Source organism: Glycine max, chromosome 12 (genome assembly GCF_000004515.6).
Source record: "Glycine max cultivar Williams 82 chromosome 12, Glycine_max_v4.0, whole genome shotgun sequence".
Taxonomy (NCBI): domain Eukaryota; kingdom Viridiplantae; phylum Streptophyta; class Magnoliopsida; order Fabales; family Fabaceae; genus Glycine; species Glycine max.
Window position 1 is genome coordinate 16,886,333 of NC_038248.2, and position 22,150 is coordinate 16,908,482.

General features: G+C 34.2%; 1 protein-coding gene across 1 annotated transcript; it reads left to right on the forward strand.

The window, feature by feature from the left end:
• Positions 1-16,341: 16,341 nt before the first annotated feature.
• LOC100805613 (organic cation/carnitine transporter 4) lies at positions 16,342-21,863 on the forward strand. The gene is made up of 2 exons (XM_006592459.4): positions 16,342-16,978; positions 20,492-21,863. The coding sequence occupies exons 1-2, from the start codon at positions 16,543-16,545 to the stop codon at positions 21,748-21,750; spliced, it is 1,695 nt and encodes a 564-aa protein (XP_006592522.1). The 5' UTR covers positions 16,342-16,542; the 3' UTR covers positions 21,751-21,863.
• The last annotated feature ends 287 nt before the right edge of the window (positions 21,864-22,150 follow it).

Genomic DNA, 22,150 nt, shown 5'->3' on the forward strand with positions numbered 1-22,150 from the left:
TCATCTTTTCATTCTCTTCTCCCTTTGCCAAAAAGAATTCGACAAGGACTAACCGCCTGAATTCTTTTTGTGTCTCTCTTCTCTCTTTGCCAAAAAGAATTCGCCAAGGACTAACCGCCTGAATTCTTTTTGTGTCTCTCATCTCTCTTTTCCAAAAGAACGAAGGACTAACCGCCTGAATTCATTTGTGTCTCCCTTCTCCCTTTGCCAAAAAGAATTCACCAAGGACTAACCGCCTGAATTCTTTTTGTGTCTCTCTTCTCCCTTTTCCAAAAGAACGAAGGACTAACCGCCTGAATTCTTTTGTGTCTCCCTTCTCCCTTGTCAAAAAATTCAAAACGACACAGTCTGAGAATTCTTTTGATTCTTCCCTTTCCCATAAACAAAAGATTTGAAAGGACTAACCGCTTGAGAATTCTTTTGTTTCCCCCTTCATAAAGTTTCGAAGGACTAACCGCCTGAGAACTTTATCTTAACACATTGGAGGATACATCCTTTGTGGTGCAAGTAGAGGGTACATCTACTTGGGTTGTTGTAACTGACAACAAGGGAGGGTACATCTCTTGTTGATTAGTTCTAGTGGAGGGTACATCCACTAGGTTGTTCAAAGAGAATAAGGAAGGGTACATCCCTTGTGGATCTTTGCTTGTAAAAGGATTTTTACAAGGTTGAAAAGAAATCTCAAGGACCGCAGGTTGCTTGGGGACTGGATGTAGGCACGGGTTGTTGTCAAACCAGTATAAATCTCCTGTGTTTGTCTTCTTCTTCCCTACTCTTTTAATTTCCGCTGTGCACTTTAATTATTGCTTTTACTTTTGGTAATATTAAGAAGGATAGATTTTTAATTAGTAAAGGTTCGTTAATAATTAATTCAACCCCCCTTATTAATTATTCTTAGGCCACTTGATCCAACAAGTGGTATCAGAGCAGGTATCTTGTAGAAAGTTTAACAACTTCAAGATTCATGGCCTCTTTAAATTCTTTGTTTTTCAAAAGTATTTTTAGGAACAGGTCAAATCTGAAATCATTTCAAGATCATGGTGAAGACCAAGTCAAATTGTGTCTCATGACAAAATCTCATGAAAACAACAAAGAAGAATCTGAAAGGAAGAAGTGGTACATCAATAGTGGATGTTCCAAGCATATGACAGGAGATGTATCCAAGTTTACAACCATTTCCCCCAAGAAAGGTGGACATCTTACATACGGCGACAACAATATCATTAAAATCTCAAAAGAGGTAACATCTAAGTCATCTCTATGAATTAAGGTATGATTAGTATTTTCTGTTAAGTTATTTTTTTGGCTAATAGAAAATAATTGTTGAAATTGTTTGATTGTGTTTACAATGTTTAATTAACTATATTTAGTTCTAATTTCGAAATATGTATGATTAATTGAATTTTGTTTGAATTGATTAATGCTTGAATTGCTTATGTATTGTTTCTAAGATGATTAGATTCTGTTAAAAAAAATGTTTTGACATGTTAGAATAATTGAATTAAGTAAATGATTACCACTATGTGTAATCAATTACAGTAAAGCAGACTTAGTTCTATAAATTGAAGATAAGTCCAAAATTATTTGATTATGTTAAAATTTATTATGATTAATTAACTATATTTAGTTTAAAGAATTTTAATATACATGATTATTTTTTTTTAAGTTTGAAAATTAAAATGGAAATTGGAAGTAGGAAATAAAAGTCACTGGAAGTTGAAAGTTAAAAATGGAAGTTGAAAGTTGGAAGTGGAAGTTATTGGAAGTTGGAAGTTGGAATTTAAAATTTAAAATTTGAATTTTGAATTTTGAATTTTGAAATTTAAAATTTGAAATTTGAAATTTGAAATTTTTTTTGGAATAGAAATTATTGTGCATAGTTAGTTGATTGATAATTTAATTAATTTGAAATGTTTGATGATTGGTTGTGTTTGAGAGTTATTATGATTTTTTATATTTAAAGATTATGTTGATTAAGATAGTGAATATGTATTTTTTATAGGTGCAAAATAGTTTGTTTTAATGTCTTTCTCTTATGTGCTTAAATTTGAGTATCCTGTTTACTTATTTGGTACTTAGTGAATTATGTTTTGAAACTTTATTAGTACTTTATTTTCTAAAAGTTTAAAACTTGTTGGTTGTTTTATGTGTTATGGTTCTACTTGATTACTTTTGATGACTTATGACTTATTTGATACACATGTTTTTATTATGATTTGTGGATGATTTATTGTCTTGTTTGATTTTTATAAGTTTTTCTCTCTTGTATGAATACATTTATTGTATGTTTATCCATTTATGTATGATTTAACATGATTGGATTTTTGTCAAAATTATATTGATATGCTAAAAAAAATTGAGATAAGTAATGAGTTGCCATGTATATGTTCATAACTAATTTTTGTAACTTAGAATTAAGTTTTGACTCTCTGATAATAGATTTAGATTATAATTATATTTTGTTTTTAAACCTTGTATTTGGCTATGTTTTTATGACATTTGAATACTTAGTATTTCTTTTAATACTTTCTTAGTATGACTGAACATGATGATTATATTGACTTGCTCTTGGTTCTTTATGATTATGTGTTTTAAACTTAATTACTTTAATAATATATGACTAGTGGTATGTACTTACATTTGATATTGTGTTTTATATTTTTTTAATTATTCATATATGTTTTATTTGAATATTATGAATGACTTTCTCGATTATATGACGTTCTATGAAGTATTATCTTTCTAAGATTGATGAATGGTTAAGTTATCTTGTTTGATTGTTTTCTATTCTTTTGTATGACATTTATGTATGGTTTTTATATTTCTTACCTTTCTAAGTTTGATGAATTAATCTTGTTTAATTGTTTTCTATTCTCTTGTATGATTAGTCATTTATGTATGTTTTATATTTGTTACGCACTTTGGCTTTTTGTTGATGCCAAAGGGGGAGAGAAATAGGGATTAGATCAAGAACTCACATAATTAAATAACTTAATTTCAAGGGAAGCATAAATTCAAAAACAAAGGGGCAGAATATGGAGAATTAAGTGAGTGATTGACTAGGAAAAAGAATGTGTATATGTTTCTTGATTTCAGGGTTGTCATCATCAAAAAGGGGGAGATTGTGGAAGCAATGTCTTCCAAGGTTATTTTGATGATGCCAAAGAATCAAGAGTTAAGAAAAGTTTCAAGCAAAGATTCAAGAATCAAGTTTCAAGTTTCAAGTTTCAAGATTCAAGATTCAAGAATCAAGTTTCAAGATTCAAGAATCAAGTTTCAAAGATCAAGATTCAAGAATCAAGACAAGCCTCAATCAAGATAAGTATTAAAAAGTTTTTCAAAACATTGAATAGCACAAGTTTTTCAAAAAATCATTACCAAAGAGTTTTACTCTTTGGTAATCGATTACCAGATTGTAGTAATCGATTACCAGTGTTTTAAAACGTTAAGATTTTCAAAATTCAAAATGAAGAGTCACATCTGTTGATGTGTAATCGATTACACCTTTATGGTAATCGACTACCAGTGACTGTTTTCGAAAAATTCATTTCCAAAAGTCACAATTCTTCAAGTGACTTGTTTCTGAAGATTCTTTCAAAAGTCACAACTTTTCTAAGTGACTAGTTTTAAAAGAAATTGCCAAGAGTCACAAACTTTGACTTGAGTCATCAAAAGATTATAAATATGTGACCATGGCATGAATTAAATTAATCCATCATCTCTTTCAATCATTCTATCTTTCAATCTATCTTTCAACATCTTCTTTCATTTCTTTCAGAACTTTCTGGTTTCATCTTCTCTTCATCTTTCTAAAAGTTTTTGTTCAAAACTTTCTCTTCCAAGAAAAGTTCTTTGTTCAAAAACTTGTGTTATTCATCTTTTCATTCTCTTCTCCCTTTGCCAAAAAGAATTCGACAAGGACTAACCGCCTGAATTCTTTTTGTGTCTCTCTTCTCTCTTTGCCAAAAAGAATTCGCCAAGGACTAACTGCCTGAATTATTTTTGTGTCTCTCATCTCTCTTTTCCAAAAGAACGAAGGACTAACCGCCTGAATTCTTTTGTGTCTCCCTTCTCCCTTTGCCAAAAAGAATTCACCAAGGACTAACCGCCTGAATTCTTTTTGTGTCTCTCTTCTCCCTTTTCCAAAAGAAGGAAGGACTAACCGCCTGAATTCTTTTGTGTCTCCCTTCTCCCTTGTCAAAAAATTCAAAATGACACAGTCTGAGAATTCTTTTGATTCTTCCCTTTCCCATAAACAAAAGATTTGAAAGGACTAACCGCCCAAGAATTCTTTTGTTTCCCCCTTCATAAAGTTTCGAAGGACTAACCGCCTGAGAACTTTGTCTTAACACATTGGAGGGTACATCCTTTGTGGTACAAGTAGAGGGTACATCTACTTGGGTTGTTGTAACTGAGAACAAGAGAGGGTACATATCTTGTTGATTAGTTCTAGTGGAGGGTACATCCACTAGGTTGTTCAAAGAGAATAAGGGAGGGTATATCCCTTGTGGATCTTTGCTTGTAAAAGGATTTTTACAAGGTTGAAAAGAAATCTCAAGGACCGCAGGTTGCTTGGGAACTGGCTGGATGTAGGCACGGGTTGTTGTCAAACCAGTATAAATCTCCTGTGTTTGTCTTCTTCTTCCCTACTCTTTTAATTTCCGCTGTGCACTTTAATTATTGTTTTTACTTTTGGTAATCTTAAGAAGGATAGATTTTTAATCAGTAAAGGTTCGTTAATAATTAATTCAACCCCCCTTTCTTAATTATTCCGAGGCCACTTGATCCAACAGCGGTCACCCCTATCAAGCTCATCTGGCCTCCCATCAGTAGGGCTTTCATTGAGAAGTACTGCATCCCCTGGCAAGTGTAGGGTCAGGCACCCCAGCAGCCAACTGCAGATGCGCCACCACCGCCTCTAGAGGAGGTATCATCTCTGATGTCCATCTCCGATCACCTGTGGAGGATAGAACTCCAGATGCACAGTACAAGCATCACGTGACTAGCCGGCTGGCGGCTAATCACAGAGGGCAGGTGCAGCTGAACGAGACGTTCTACCATTACAACATATACCAGCAGAGTTAGGACCCCAGTCCTTTCCCTTGACCTACCCTCGAGCAGTTTGAGGCCACGGTGGCCTGGCCTAGGGACGAGATCGATTTTGAGACGCATGTAGGACCCCTGGGGTGACAAAGGATCTCAGGAGGATGACAACATGGCTGACGTGTTGGACTTCTTCACTTGATGAGGCAGAGTTGCACGGCTAGGACCGCCGAAAATTGTGATTTTGTTTTTATTTTATGTTATTGCTTTTGGTTGTTATTTTGTTTGTTTCATTGTGATAAAACTAAACTTGGTGTTATTGCTTTCAGTCGTTATTTCATTGTCGCAAAACTGAACTTGATGTTGTTGCTTTAAGTCATTTGTTATCTCATTTTGACTAAATTTACCGCTTCTAAGCATATTGTCGTATGTACTTTGTGATGGTTTGTCTGAAACGCAAAAAACAATTAGGGGTCTTGTGTATTCTCATTCGCACGGCTTTTATTCCTTTTGATAAAGCATAATCTCGGTTACCAACTTTGCCTAGGTTACAAACCTTTTCTAAAAAAAAATTGAAAGAAAAAGCTAAAAGAAAAAAAAGAGGCTTAGAGCCAACACGCTTTTGAAAGAAATGACCGCCAGTTTTCTTTGGAAGATTCATGGGTCGGAACATAAAAAGATTTTTGAAAAAATTTGTGTGCGCTTGAAGGGTGAATGCAGTGAAGATTTTTTCTGAAACCCTGAATGGACTTGGATGTGTGCGTAACTTGATAAAAGATCATTTTTTAGAAACACTGGGTTGATTCGAACGCGGGAAAACAAACCCTAAGCCTTAGTATTTATATGGCCACAAGGCTTTATGAGTGTCCACATGGATGTATGCATGATTAGTTTTGCATAAATTTCTAATCATCATTGTCATATGCGTGTCATGGAAGTGATTTGGGGAATTCCCTTATTCTTGAACTGCTAGCTAAACGAATATACCGACATGCGTCATGTCCCGCCATCCGTAGGCCTTTTGAGCCTAACCTCAATGTTTTGGCCATAATATTGACCTAGGGTGAAAATTTCCAACCTTACCATTGGAAGAAAGAACATAAGGATCTTCCCCAAAAACAAAAGAAGCTTCTTTTACCTTGGGTTATAAATGTGCTTCCAAAGAAAAGAAAAGAAAAAGGAAAGGAAAAAAGTCAACCAATCAAAGATTGGAGAAAAGCATAAAACAAAAAAAAAATAGAAAAGGAAAAAATAATATGAAAAGTTTCTTTGGACCAGACAATGTCTGAGCAAACGTGCAGAATTGTCGAGAGCAAAAAGAAAGGAAAAGTAACAGTAACAATAACTTGGTTAAAACCCGAGGGATGCATGAAGCAATCACCTTCTTAGTTACCAACCAAATCTTTGTGTTCGCTCATGCTCTGTGTCGAACCAAAGAGAAAAAAGAAAAAAAAAACAAAAAAGGAAAAGGCCAAAACACCCAAAAGCCAAACTTCCCACCAAAATCCAGCTTTCTCAAAAGTCCTATTGATCCATGATTACGCATATTATCTTTGATTTGATAGGAAATGACTTACAAAGTCAAATCATGACATGTCTATGGTTCAGAATTAGGATGAAACACTTGCATGTGTGAGATGTTATACACTGTGAGCTGTTTTCCTCTATTTTCAATTGAACCCAGTGCTTTCTCCTAATGCTCTTTTAAAGATGAAATGCAAATGTCCCAAATCTCGTTTGTGGTTATGGGAAATTCTATCAACCTGCTTTCCTTCCCCAGTAGTCATATTGTTTTTCTTCAAAAATATATGTAGCTATGATCAGTCTGGAGGTTTGTTGCTTTGCTAAGCATGTTCACATTTTAGTAAAAGGAACGCGGAGACAAATTATGGTCATCCGCTTCCTTTGCCATCCAGAGACAAGCGAGTCCGTTGGCACGCAGAGACAAATTATGGTCATCTGCCCCTTTTGTTGAAGACTTCCATGTCTTTCGACCGAGACTATTATATTCTCCTTTGTCATCTAGAGACAAGCAAGTCAGTTGGCACGCAGAGACAAATTATGGTCATCTTCCCCTTTTGTCGAAGACTTCCATGTCTTTCGATCAAGACTATTACAATCTCATTTGCCATTCAGAGACAAGCGAGTTCGTTGGCATGTAGAGACAAATTATGGTCATCTGGCCTTTTTGTTGAAGACTTCCATGTCTTTCGATCGACACTATTATAGTCTATTTTTCCATCCAGAGACAAGCGAGTCCGTTGGCACGCGGAAACTATCATGGTCATCCGTTTTCTTTTTTTTCAAGACTATTGAAGTCTCCCTTGCCATCCAGAGACAAGTGAGTCCATTGGCACGTGGAGACCATCATGGTCATCCGTTTTCATTGTTTTCAAGACTATTGAAGTCTCCCTTTCCATCCAGAGACAAGCGGGTCTGTTGGCACGCGGAGACTATCATGGTCATCCATTTTCATTGTTTTCAAGACTATTGAAGTCTCCCTTGCCATCCAAAGACAAGCGAGTCCATTGGCACACGGAGACCATCATGGTCATCCATTTTCATTGTTTTCAAGACTATTGAAGTCTCCCTTGCCATCCGGAGACAAGCAAGTCCGTTCGCATGTGGAGACGATCATGGTCTCCCATTTTTTATCTATCCTAAAAGACTGTCGGAGTCTTTGTCGAGACTTCATTGTCTCCCTTTGTTTTTTGCAAGACTTCCATGTTTTTGTTGACATACCCGATGCTTCTTATGCTCTTTCTTTTGATAGGTTTCACTGATTGGGCTAGTGGCCGGACGGGTGGGCAGGTCGCTCGAACGAAATTAGTGTCTTTATCTTTACTTTCCTTTTATCTCCAATAAAAGATAAGTAAAGAGGGGCAATTGTCATACCTTAATTTCGTCCGAGGATGATTGTTGGCTAACGTTTGAACTCTTGTTGTCCGAATTGAGCTGCTTAACGTTAATTGTCGTGCAATCCATAGGGTTTTGTGACGTTTCAAAAGGAAATGTGCAAGATGTTCAAAAGAGGGGCAAAATGGGCATTTTTTGGACATTTTCCAGCCCCTGGGCCCACTAGAAGACTTAAAGGTGAAGCAATCAGCTCACCTAGGCGAGCTTGTTGCTTCTGGAGGAAGCAAGTAGCTCACCTGCTGGGCGAGCTGTCATGCAACCTCCTCCCCCCATTTTCCTATAAATAGGCGTAGGGGCTGAGGGGAAGGGGTTCAACATCATTTGTGAGGAGATTTCACTGAAATTAGTGAGAAGAAGGAGAAAGAAGAAGAAAAATCAAGGTCGAGGCGCTTCCGTAACACTTCTGTAACATTTTCGTGATCAATTCTATGATCGTTCTTCATTCGTTCTTCGATCTTCGACCAGTTAGTTTTCTATTTTGAAGCTTTGAATTCATTTTATGCACCCTTAAGGGTCCATCCTTGCTTTGCATGTCTTCATCTTCATTCTTATACTATCGGTATTCTTTTTTGTTTTAAGCGAGTTTCGACCAATCGTTTAAGCCATAATCTCACTTAATCAATGTTAAAATGAATTTCAACAAATCATTTGTGTTGTAGTCTCGTTTAATCACTGTTAAAATAAAATTCAACTGATCATTTCTGTTGTAACCTCGATTAATCATCAAAAAAATAAGTTTCAACTGGTCATTTACTTTGAAAGTTCTCATTTAATGAGTTGGAAAATAACCAAGTGAAACCAAAGCTAAAATCAACTCATAACCAAGCTTTTGTCCACAAGAAAATCGTTTGAATCCGTTCAAAGGTCCAACGCCTTAAACAGTCTTTTTTATTTTTATCGGTTAAAACGAACCGTTTAGAAGTCTAAAATCAACACTCCAATAACTTTCTTGCCTTTCAAAGAACTACGTAGGTCTGAGTTCCTCATCGCAATTGAGGATACATAGGAGCAAGAGTTGAAGTCATGATTTTGCACATGAAAAAGGGAAAATAAAATAAAGGTTGAAGTCATGATTTTGCACATTTGATTAAAGTTTGTCGTCTCTTGTGACGGACATATAGGGTGCTAATACCTTCTCCACGCATAAACAACTTTTGAACCTTTTATTTCTTAAAGATTCATAGACCCGCATTTGGTTTTTCTAATGTTTTCCTCAAATAAACATTGGTGGTGACTCTGCATGTTTTCCTTCCTTGGAAGATGCACCCATGAGCCTCACGTCGCCCTCCTGCCGAAGGGTAGGTTACGACAGGGACTCTAACAAGATTCCTGCCCCACATCATATCTCACTGGATGATCCATCGACAAACAAGACCCAAGGTAACTCCTCTAGCTTCTTCTTATCTTTGGCAAGTTTCATTTTAGCTATGAAGTCAGCTAAGCATTGGGATTTGAGTGCTTGTCTTGATTGATATTGAAAATCATATTTCGATAATTCAACAACCCATGTTACCATTTTTCTTGCCATGTCAGGTCAGTGTAGTATTTGCCTAATTGGTTGATCAGTCCTTACTATGATTGGATGTGCTTGGAAGTATGGACGTAACCTTCGAGATGAAAATACTAAAGCTAACCCAACTTTTCTACTTTTGGGTATCGTAACTCGACATTTTGAAGTGCTCAACTTACGAAATAGCCTGACTCTTAAGTTTTTTAGTTATCTTTGACCAGTGTCGCAGTGATTGCCTCTTCTGCTATAGCCAAATTAAAGTACAATGCTTTCCTTGGAGCTAGCTTTGTTAATGTTGGTGGAACAAGTAGTATTTATTTAAATTTTTTAAAAGAGGTATCACACTCCTCTGTCCAAATGAACCTATTGTCTTTTTTCAAAATTCTAAAGGAAAGGCTTTTTTAGCCGACTTACCCATGAACCATGTTAATGTTGCCAATCTTCCATTTAGCTTCTAAATATCTTTGATTACATTCGAAGTTTGCATCTCCATAGCCCGACATTTGTCGGGATTTAATTCAATCCCTCTTTCTGATAACATGTAGCCCAAGAAATTTCCTGCAAATACCTTGAAAGCATATTTTTTGGGATTTAGGCACATGTTGTACTTGCATGATTAAGCAAAGGTTTCTGCCAAATCCTCTATATGCTACTCTGGAGTGTTAGCTTAGACTATCGTGTCATTCATGTAGACCTCTATGTTTTGACCTATTTGTTTTTAAAAGACTTTGTTCATCATCCTTTGGTATATAGTGCCAGCATTCTTCAATCCAAAAGATATGACTTTGTAATAGTAATTGCCTTTCTCAATCATGAAAGCCATTTTTTCTTGATAGTCAGGGTGTAAAGGTATTTGGTTGTACCCGAAATAAGCATCCATGAAGCTTGAATATCGGTAGCCGAAAGATCCATTTACCAACTTATCTATGTCATGAAGTGGGTATAAGTCTTTTGGACAATGCTTATTTAGCTCGGTATAATCAACTTATCTATGCCAGGAGCCATTTTCCTCCTTCTTTGGCATATAGGCTTGACAGATGGATTAACTACCAACTTATGACAGAAAAAGTTTGGGACTATATCGAGCATGTTTGTTGGCTTCCATGAAGGAAGATAAGATTTCTCTGGTTCCTTCACCTAGGTCGGCTCCAATAGATGTCACTTGCTCTTTCATACTCTCTATATGGAGATCTTGGCAACTAGCTTCAAGCTCCAGTCTAGGTTCCCACACCCCTTTTTTAATATCTTCTCTACAATCTAACTCTATAAGCATCACCTCAGACTGTGTTTTAGTCCTCGGCTCATAGTCCATTTTGTTCGATTTGTCTAAATTATTTTGCTTCAGAGATTCCTTATAACACCTGCAAGCCTTTTTATGATCTCCTTTCGAAGTTATGACCTGTATCTCGTCACTGAGGAATTTCATAGCCAAATGGAACATTGAAATCACTACTATGAGTGTGTTCAAAGTTGATATTTCTAATATGGAATTGTAGGATGATTGTAGTTTTGCCTGAATAAAATTGTATCCTATAGGATTTATGTGGTGATTAGAGAAACCTATGAGGTCATCATTCTAAGGAAGCTACTTTGATTGCGGGATTCTGAGATTCCTGAAGAAATAATAAAACATTATGTTTGCATAACTACCTATATACACTAATAACTTATGTATCTCCTTATTATTGATGAAAGCCTTAACCAATAGGGGATCATCATGGTTTGGGACAATTGACATATCCACGTCTTTATCATCGAATATCAAGGGTGAAGGTCATCTTTAACCTAGTCGTGGTTTCTTCCACTATGCACAGCGATCTAGACTTCTCTCACATGTTGTTTTCGAGCATTGTTTGATAGTCCTCCACCGGCAATCCCCCTACTATAACATATATCAACTTCGAAGATCTCAATCTTACAAAATTGAAAAAACATCAAGAAGGCCTTATGTAGAAGATTTATCAAAGGCTACAATGAGCATACTACATCAGAATGATGTAATTGAGGACTCTGAGAATAAGAACATCAAAATGATACTCTGATGACAAAGCAAAATCAAATCAAGAGAGATTCTAAGATGACTACATCAAAATGATGTATTGAAGTAAAGATCATGCAGTATCTATGCATTAGAATGATCAAGCAAATACATGTCTTCCATATGAAGTCACAAGAGAGAGTTGGCTCATCAAAAGACTAGAGTTGACATTAGAAGGGATACAAAGAAACTTGTCTTCCATATGTTGTCACGCATATAGAGGTCACATCAGAAGACTAAGGCACATTAGAAAGTGAATGTTATCTGCATTAGAAAATGCACAAGTGGAAAACTATGAATGTCCTTAAGAAGATTTGGTGTGCAACAACAAAATGAAGACTAAAAAGACTTTGTGAAGTATGAACCGACATAACACTAACATGATACCTACAACCTTCATATGTTACCTATGCTAGAGTGTTCTACTTCATAATGATTTGTACTGTGATGATGTGTTTGGATTGATGGAGCTTAGTTATTTAGAATGTCATATCATGTTATCTTCATCAGAAGGAACCTACATCAGTATAGGTCCTATCTTAGCAACATCATAATCCAATTGTAATGTACCTTCATAAGCATATCAGGTTTGTTCTTCATAATGGTAAACTTCAGAACAAATTCAAATTTCTCATGTCAAGTACAGGTGGCATATTTCTACTTCTTTGAGAAGTTGTCGCAAAGCTAAAGGCCACACTTCCAACAACGACTAGTTTAACCTGTGGGCCCTATAAACTAAAAATAGACAGAGAACATAAGGGAGAAGGTAGGAGACCACCTACACAATGCAGAAACGAAAATCACATCCTCTCCACCCTCCTCAATCCTCCTATGTGCTGAAAGGAAGCAAATGGAGTGAGATACAACCAAAACATCAATAAAGATCCAACCCATAAGTGTTGTTTTGCTGTAAAATCCCCTCAAACACATTCTCCATGTATATAATTTGTATGTATCTCAAATTGAGTATGTAGGTTAAGTTAGGCTAAAAGGAAAGTGATAAAGAGAACCCATGGAAGGTGGGTAGATTAGAAAGAGTCTAAGAGATGTATCCTAAAAAGGCTAGAGTGCAATAATTCCTATGTAGCCTAAAAAGGTGAAGGAAATACTTGTATTATTTCTCCCATGACCAAATGGGTGTCGTGGTTGAGTGGACTATCTCCAAGTCAAGACTTGGTATGGTGTTGTCGTGAGGAGCTGTTGAAAGTCTAGCAAGTGACTGACAAGGTGAAAATCCAATGGGTTGTTGGTCTAGTAGTTGGCTAGTTTAGATGTCTAGCAAGAGGCTGACAATTGTAAGAATCCAATAGTTGGTTGGCTCTACATGTTTTTGGTTGTGTTAGTGAAAAATCTTATCTTTAAGGGTTAGGATTGGACATAGCCCAAGATTGGGGTGAACTAGTATAAAATTCATGTGTTGAATCCTTTTTTCCCTTCCTTTTACATTATGTTATTGTGTTGTCTTATATACTGCATTTGTACTAGAACATTCTGAGAATCAAAATAACATATATCAAAATGCATACATAAGAAGGTTTTCATAACAAGCTTAACTATTTTGTAAAATGGCATATTTGAACTAAATAATGTTTGTGATAACAATATATATTTTAAACTAGTTCAATCATATGCATCAAAGTATGAAAGCTTTCATAAAACATGAAAATGGTTTTCTACATGAAAAGCTAGAAACAACATTTTGAGTAATGTCTTTTTTAGTATAGCATTTTGAACAACAACATTCTAAGTATTGGATCAACATAACATAAATTGAGTTTTTCATAAAAACAATATTCTAATAAATGCTTTTATTTAAGTAATGAACTTCTAAACATGAGAAAATGTGGATTGACATTATGTTCACATTATCATATCAAACATTTAATCATGAATGTAGTGACTAGCCACTTAGAAAGCTTAGTTCTCTAAGTGCTTGAACCTCTATGTCAAAGCTTTCTAAATACCAAGATAATATCGAGTAAAAGTTCAAAAAGGTCAAAGTTTTAAAAAAAAGTTGACAAAATCACAATTCAATCCCCCTTCTTAAGACATTCTTATCACTTCATTTACTATATGGGCTCTCCTCATAATTAGAATTCATTCCATGTACATACACCATCTTATCTTTCCCAGTATCTATATTTTAGAACTTCAACCTTATTTGAACCCAAAAATTGGATCACATATTTCCCTTGATTTTAGTAGCCTTTAAAATGGCACCTTCCATATTTTTAGATTTTGGTTTCCTATTTTTTGAAACTACTCTATCCAGTCTCCTACATCTCATCATTTGCCTTGATTTTCGGTCCCCTCGTATTGGCCCCCATTATTATCAATAATGGTTGAATTTGGGTTTCTAGAGTGGCCACCAATAGACATTTGTGTGCCTCTTCCTTTCGTTGATGATTTCAATGCATATCTAGGCAAACCTTCCTCTCGTGGTATCATTAGTCCTTATATCACCACCTATTAGTCATCCCACCACAGCTGATATCGCCAAATAATGGTTTCATCATAATATTCCATACCTAAGAATGGAAAATGAATCCAAACCAAGGTGCTTTCTATTTTAACTTGAGAAGCAAGAAAATCTTGTACCCACTGCCGCACTGCAAGATAATGATCAAAGATCATCTAGGGCCCTCTGCTAATCACTAACTCCCTATCTTGAGGGAGATCAAACTTAATCATGTTGAACCCAAATCCCACATCCACCATATCAAACCCACCTTGTAAATTCCACACTGCCTGCAACTTCTCATATAATTTCATGATTACTGCCTCCCTCCGGGGGTTTCTTAACTACTAAAGAATAGCTTCATCCACAAATCATTTTGGTTTTAACCTATCCCCATCCTCAAATTCAACACGAAACTTATTTTGAGCGATAAGATCCATCGTCTTGTCCTTGAAGGATACTTTGATTTAATTTGAAACCGATTATCCCTTCCATCTAGAGGTTTGGGTGGGGGATGCGAATTCTCAGAACCATCGTTAGAGCAAAGCACATGTTCCATCCTAAAAAACGAAAATTAGGGGAGATTTTCCCATTCTTATACATGTATAGGACTAAAACTTATAATTTTATCGTATAAGGCTTAAAAATTTAAAATGGATACAACTATATAGACAAATAATTAATTTGTTTATTTGTGTAGTAAAAAGAATGGTTTATTCAAAAATAAAATAAGAGTAGTTGAGATATAGTTGAAAGAAAAATATTTGGTCAATTGGGAGTGTGTAGAATACACTTTCAAAAGAGAAAAGAGAAAAAATATTCAAAATATCTAATTAAAAGAGTGAGAAAAATAACTCAGTCAATTTATTCTAATTTGTCTTTCTACATACATAAATTAGAATAGTTATTTTGACCAATAATATTTTGAGTTGTCATTCTTTAATGAGAACGTTTTCAATTACTTTTCTTCGACGAGTATTTATATATAGACACTCTTATATTCAGTTTTAAGTTAAATTTAATTGTTTTTTTAAAATAATTTTTCTATAATCTCTTTATAAATTAGAATAAATATCTTGAGCTGAAGTATTTTTAGTTCAATTTTTAGAGATTTTTCTTAATATCTTGCCTTTTTTAATTTCTAATTTAAATTTTAATACTTTTTGAAAAACTTATCAATATTTTAAAATAATTAATATTGTATCACAATATAAATTACATACTATAAATCTAAAATATAATTTATATATTTAAAAATTATTTATTACAAATTTTAATTATAATATAATTTATATATTTAAAAAGTTTTAGTATTACAAATTTTAGTTATATAAAATAAAATTTTATTTTGTATAATGTGCATGCAAGCTAAATTACTAATTTTCAATATAAAAATCAAGTTATATATATCATTTATTCCCTTCGTTCTCTTTTATTATAAGCAAAAAAAATCATTTTTTTCAAGTATAAGCAAAACTCAACTACTTTTGCCTTATTTAATAAGATTATGTTTAAAACATATTTCATTTAATAGGAAGTTTGTGTCAAATATCAAGTTTGATTGAATGGTAGTTTAGAAAACAATATTACTTTTTAATTAAAAATAACATAATTTTATAAAATTTAATTTTTTAATAAGTTTGAAATCAATTTTCTTTTCAAAAGCATCTACAATGAGTGAGAGTTGCTTACCAAAAGCATATATTATTTTGGTCGACTACGGGTATGGTTATCAAGCTCTCGAGTTAACTCGCTAATACTTACGAGTTTATGAGTTTACTTGTTTTCTACAAATTGACTATTGAGTAAAATCTATTTTTAGTAAACTCCGGGCAAATTCTATAAATTTTTAGTAAACTCGATGGACTCTCGAGTTTACCACCGAGTTAACAAGTTAAAAAAATTAGATAAAAATGTAAGTTATTTTTTATTATTTTTTTGTCTGTTTAGCATTCAACTTTCCTTTATTTAGAGTGTGTTATTTGAATCTATGGAACTCTCATGAGTCTATTTAAACTCTCCAATTTGATCACCTTGGTTACATATGATTTTGAATTACTTAAAATTAAAAAGAATTACTTATTTAAATAATTGTTACTCATACGCTATTTAATTTTGTATTAAATATAAGAAAATAAATAAATATTTCTGAGTTAAATAATTTGTTAATAAAAATATTTATTAGAGAAAAAATTAATTGAGTTGCATAAGAGTGACATAAATTAAGTTACTTATATTAATATGATTGAAATGCTCTTATAAATTAAAAGGTAACAGACTATAGTTAATATAGAAGTAAATAATCTTATATTTTAATAGATAAATTAGTAAAACTCAACATGCACGTGTGATTGTGCGTGTAATTTAGTAGAATTCAACCAAACCATTAATTTACATCAACTTTACATGCTTACCAAATTCCAATATATTGATTTTTAAATTTTATAAAAAAAATTTTAATGACGAGGAATCTACAGCTTTAAAATGAACTGATGCAAACATCAACTAACAACCCCTTTAAGGCTGTTAAGTGTAACACTCTCGTGTACAAGGAGATCGAGGAGGAGATCGAAACAAATGCCAACGACGTCTTCCAGCGAATCCAAAGACCGGAACGCCGATCCGTCCCGGTCACCGCTCATTTCGGCGGCAGAGAAGCCCACCGGAGAGTCGTCGAAGTCGGAGAAGCTATGCATCGATGAGATGCTGCAGAGGTACTGCGGCGAATTCGGGCGCTGGCAGCTGAAGCACTTCATCTTAACGAGCCTGGCGTGGGCGCTGGAGGCGTTCCACACGATGGTGATCATATTCGCGGACCGCGAGCCGGAGTGGCGGTGCCTCGACGGCCCGGCCGGGTTACGGTGCGACCCGGCCGCGAAGAGCGTGTGCCGGCTCGAACCGGGCTCTTGGAAGTGGGTCGGGGACTCCACGGTGGCGGAGTGGGACTTGTTTTGCGGTGACAAGTTTAAGGTTGGGCTGGTTCAGGCCGTCTTCTTCGGCGGCTGCATGATCGGTTAGTTTTCTCTCTCTCTCTCTCTCTGTTTTACTGTTTCTCTCCTACTCCAATAATTAACATGCATTTTCATATAATAATAGTTACAATGTGATTAAAGATAAATAGAGTAAATAGTACGTGAAATAATCATGTAAATGATTTCTATACTTTTAGCTAATAAATATGTTATACCTATATTTACTTTTTTTTAACTTTCATTATTAAAAAAATTAACTTTAATAACTATTTTAAAAATTATACTTAACATTACTACATAATTTGCTTTACTTATTCATATCTTTTTAAGTATATCCAAACCTTAAAAAATAATAAAAATCCAAGGTAGTTACATGATACATTTTTACTGATTTACTTATGCATAGAAACATGGAAGTATTGAACCTTGATGAACCAAATTTGGAAACTGTCCTTTTTATGGGTATTTTAAGAGAGAAATGAGATTGATAGCACCTATTTGTATATAATAGAAATTAATTTATGATGATAATTATTTATATTTATTGTTAGTAATGTTTAATAAACATGTTCTTAATTTGAATCTATATAATCAATAATTATTTATTATTATTTTTTTAGATGAAGCAATTCTTTATTATTATGATAAATAATTTTTTTATGTATTTATATATTTATCTTACACATATCATATATATCGAGGATGCATAAAAAACATGTATCATATACTATATTTTAGAATAATCGATTGCCACAGATACATATCGTATTTGAGTATCATAGTCTATCATAATATTTTATTAGTTAATAATATAAATTTTTTAATTAAACTAGACTCTAAAATATAAGAAATAATTGGGCGATAAGTTTGGTAAAAAAAAAAAGGGTGATTAATTGGAGAAATGCAGTGATATTAATGTGTTTGGCTAACACATCATTGTCATTTGCAACAAAATTTGACGCCGTTTTTGTTTTTATAATGTTCTCACTCTCCGGTAAAACATGTTATGTCCCTGTCCTCTGCATCTGTAGCAGTCGATCAGGAAATGCATTTTTTGTTATACATTTCTACAATCCTTATCCTTTTTTCTTCATCCATATCGAGTTAGGTGGAGGGGTGTGGGGGGAATCACATGCCAGTGCGGTGGCAATAATAAGGCCATTATCATAGGCCTCCCACCAAGCTCTTAATTTCATATGAATTTATATAATTCATTTAAATTTAAATTATTAGATAATATGTTTTATTATATTATTTATTATTATTTTGTAGTAAAATTAAAATTTTTTAATATATGTATACACACCGATATATGATAAATCATTTGAGAAGTTTATAATTCATTTAAAAATTATAGAAAAATTAGTTTCCATTTACTTTAAATTAAAAAATTATATTAAATTAATATAGTGATTATAAGAGCGGTCAGATTACATATTTCGAAAATATAAAAATTAATTTGTACTTATTTGAATCATAATAATTGAGAATGATAAAAGACAGTGAATTGAAAAAAAAATATTTATCTTGAACTAAATTTAATTTTTAATAAGTATTAATTTGATATTATTGATATTTAACTTTTCTCCCTAAATTAAAGGTATTAAAAGAAATACTGACAGAAAAATTAATATATTATTAAAAATATTAAAATATATTAAAAAAATTAATCATTTTCTTATGCATGTTTATAAAATATAATTAATAATAGTTGTAATTGTTATCATAGTAAAAAAAATTCAAAATTAATTTTTTATATTTAATTTGAGATCGTTTATATTGTAAGATATAGTATAATAAATTACTATCGAACGAAATGTAAAAATATTAGTTGAATATTAAATTTTAATTAACATTTTTTTAAGAAAAAGTAGAAGAATAAAATAAAAATAGATAAGACTCACAATACAAAATTGACCTAAGGGAAAAAAACATATAGACACGGTCGGTCTGTCACATGCAATAGATTTCCTTGTTTTCCTCCTAAAAAACTTTTGTCTAAAGTCTAATGTTCTCTTAACTTATAGTAACCCCAAATGCTAGTTAGTATATTTAACATTGAAAAGTGTCCCGAGTATAATTAGTTTTAAAGGAGGATACAATTTTCATGTGGAAAGGCAAAAAAAAAAAAAAAAAGAAGAAGATAGTAGCGTGGTTAGGGTTTCGGGAATTGGAGGACGATGGGCGTAATGAGTATTCAGTTTAGAATTGATTTTTGTCGCTAGAAAATGAGTTGGGTACGATTGCAATAAATAAAAAAATACATAAGGATAAAGTGTTACTTGAAACCCACTACATAATCGAAAGAAAAAAAAAGGTTGTGACCAAATAAAAAAAAAAAGTGATCAAGGATAATCTACCTAAAAAGTATGTAAATGTTCTGAATCTCCTAATACTATTTCCTATGAATAAATTAAAAAAATGTACGTTATAATTTTGAACTTATATATATTTAAGTGGCTTTTATGCTCCTCTGAATATCTATATATAATTTACTTTGTCGTTAAAAAAAGTGGTTTTGTGTAATTTTCTTAAGTTGTTAACTTTATTAGCAAAATATATATTTAAGATTTTAAAAAATATGGATTAATTATTAGAAACATATACTAATTTTCTCTTTTTGTTTTCTCTTTACAAAAAATTATTGCATGTTTATACTCTCGGATAGTTATCATATGACATGTATCCATCTTGGGTTTGCTGTTTTTTTTTTCTGTTTGTCTTTTATATTCGCATTGATAAAAAAAAAAATGACATGTATCTAAATTTTATTAAGTATAATTGTCATTCGTACATTGAAAAACTCAACTACATAATACGTGGAGATTGATAACAATGAACATTTGCTTGTCCCTGACCATACAACACCTTATTTTTCTTTACATTTTTTTGTTCTTTTTCGTCTCACATATTTTCTTTCTGCATGTGCTTATTTCTTGCTTACTGTTATCTAGCAAAAAATGCCGTGGACTCGCAATCCCACGAATAGAAAAAATTATTAGTTAGTCAGACCATTTTTTATTACAGTTTTCTAATTTATTGAAAGAAACATTCGCAATTTAGATATTAGTAACAACTATGATATTCTCAAATAACTTAATAATTTCTCCCTATATACAGTCTACAAAAAAAAGAACAAGTAATTGCAAACTCATACAAGGAAAGAGCCACAAACGCAACAAAAGGCCATAATTAACCAGCTTCATATCTACACAAGCCACCACATGCTGTTCTGATGAAGCACTGCCACCTTCGATATTCTTCATCGAGAAATCATTGCCAGTACGGCAAAAAATATTCTTAAACTGATTTACTCTCAAAAGTACTTTTGGAATTCTTTCACTGAGAATCCAAACACATCTTGATTATTCTGAATCTTCTATTCCGAGTTCTCCAAATTAACCTATCCCCCCACACCCACCAAAAGGAAATATAGCAAATAAGGCAGAGATGATGTGTTACTTAGATAAGCATACATAAGAGAGAAAAATAAGAAAAATTCTCTATATTTATTTTGGGTGTGAAAGAAATAATTTTGTTTGCAACAATTTCAGGTGCTGGAATATTTGGTCACCTCTCAGACTCATTCCTCGGAAGAAAAGGCTCACTCACAGTGGTCTGTGCCCTAAACACCGTGTTTGGCACCTTAACAGCCTTCTCCCCCAACTACTCCTTCTACGTCCTCTTCCGCCTCCTCACCGGCTGCAGCACCGGTGGCGTCGGCCTCTGCGCCTTCGTCCTCGCCACCGAGCCGGTGGGCCCCAAAATGCGGGGTGCAGTTGGCATGTCCACCTTCTACTTCTTCTCCTCCGGCATCGCCCTCCTCTCCGTCCTTGCCTACATCTTCCCCGCATGGCGCAATCTCTACATTGCCTCCTCCATCCCCTCCCTCCTCTTCCTCGTCTTCGTCCTCCCCTTTATCTCAGAGTCCCCGAGATGGTACCTCGTACGAGGAAGAAAATCGGAGGCCATGAAAATCATGTCCACCATTGCCACCTCCAACGGTAACAACCTTCCACGAGGTGTTGTTCTCACCCTCGACGACCAACCACCACTACTACCTTCGTCACCATTATCATGTCATGTGTCACATGTAGAACATTCCGACACATGCATGAAAGAACAACATTTGTTTGAAAATATTAATCCCCTAAATAGATATCAGTCATCATGTCACGTGGCAGTGACGGGATCTCTACTTGACGTTATCCGCACGCCAATGACACGTGCGCGATTAGTCCTTGCTATTGTTATCAACTTCTTATGCTCGGTGGTGTACTATGGCTTGAGCCTCAACGTGGTGAACCTAGAGACCAACCTCTACCTCACCGTGATCCTCAACGCCGTCGCGGAGATGCCGGCGTTTATGATAACGGCACTCTTACTCGACCGGTGGGGGAGGAAGCCGTTAACCATAGGAACCTTATGGTTCAGCGGCGCGTTTTGCTTGGCGGGGAGTTTGGTGAACAACGTTGGGGTGTGGAAAGGTGTGAGAATGGTGTGTGGGATTTTGGGAATTTTTGGGATGGCGGGGACTTATAATTTGTTGTTTATTTACACGGCGGAGCTGTTCCCGACGGTGGTGAGGAACGCCGCGCTCGGCTGCGCCACGCAGGCGGCGCAGATGGGGGCCATATTGGCGCCTCTGGTCGTCGTTTTGGGAGGGTCGTTGCCGTTTATGGTGTTTGCTCTGTGCGGAATAGGTGGTGGCGTTTTCGCGTTTTATCTGCCAGAGACGCTGAATCAACCTCTCTATGATACGTTAACGGGAATGGAGGCCAAGGAAAGTAATGCTACCTCAACCAATGTATGACGGTGCTTTCATTTTTATTTTTCGACCTTTTGTTGTTAAAGTTTTTTTTTGTTTTACAAAATAATGTATCACATGTTACATGTTATTACATATATTTTTTGTTTTGGTTGGAATATATGTATCAGTCTATCTTTTATTATTGTAATCTTCCATTTTCGTTATTCTTTAAATGTTAATGCAATTCATTCCAAAGCAAAGAAGAGTCTTAAGTGTTAAGGGCTTTAATCCTATAATAATTATTATTTGGGGATTAATTTATTCAATGTATATAATTCAGATTTGAAATTACATGATGAATTCGTAAGGTCGGATTGGCGAATTGGTATGTTAAAACTAAAATATTAAAGAAAAAATAAATAGTAAATATATTTTAATTAATTTTAAATTTTATAAATATTAA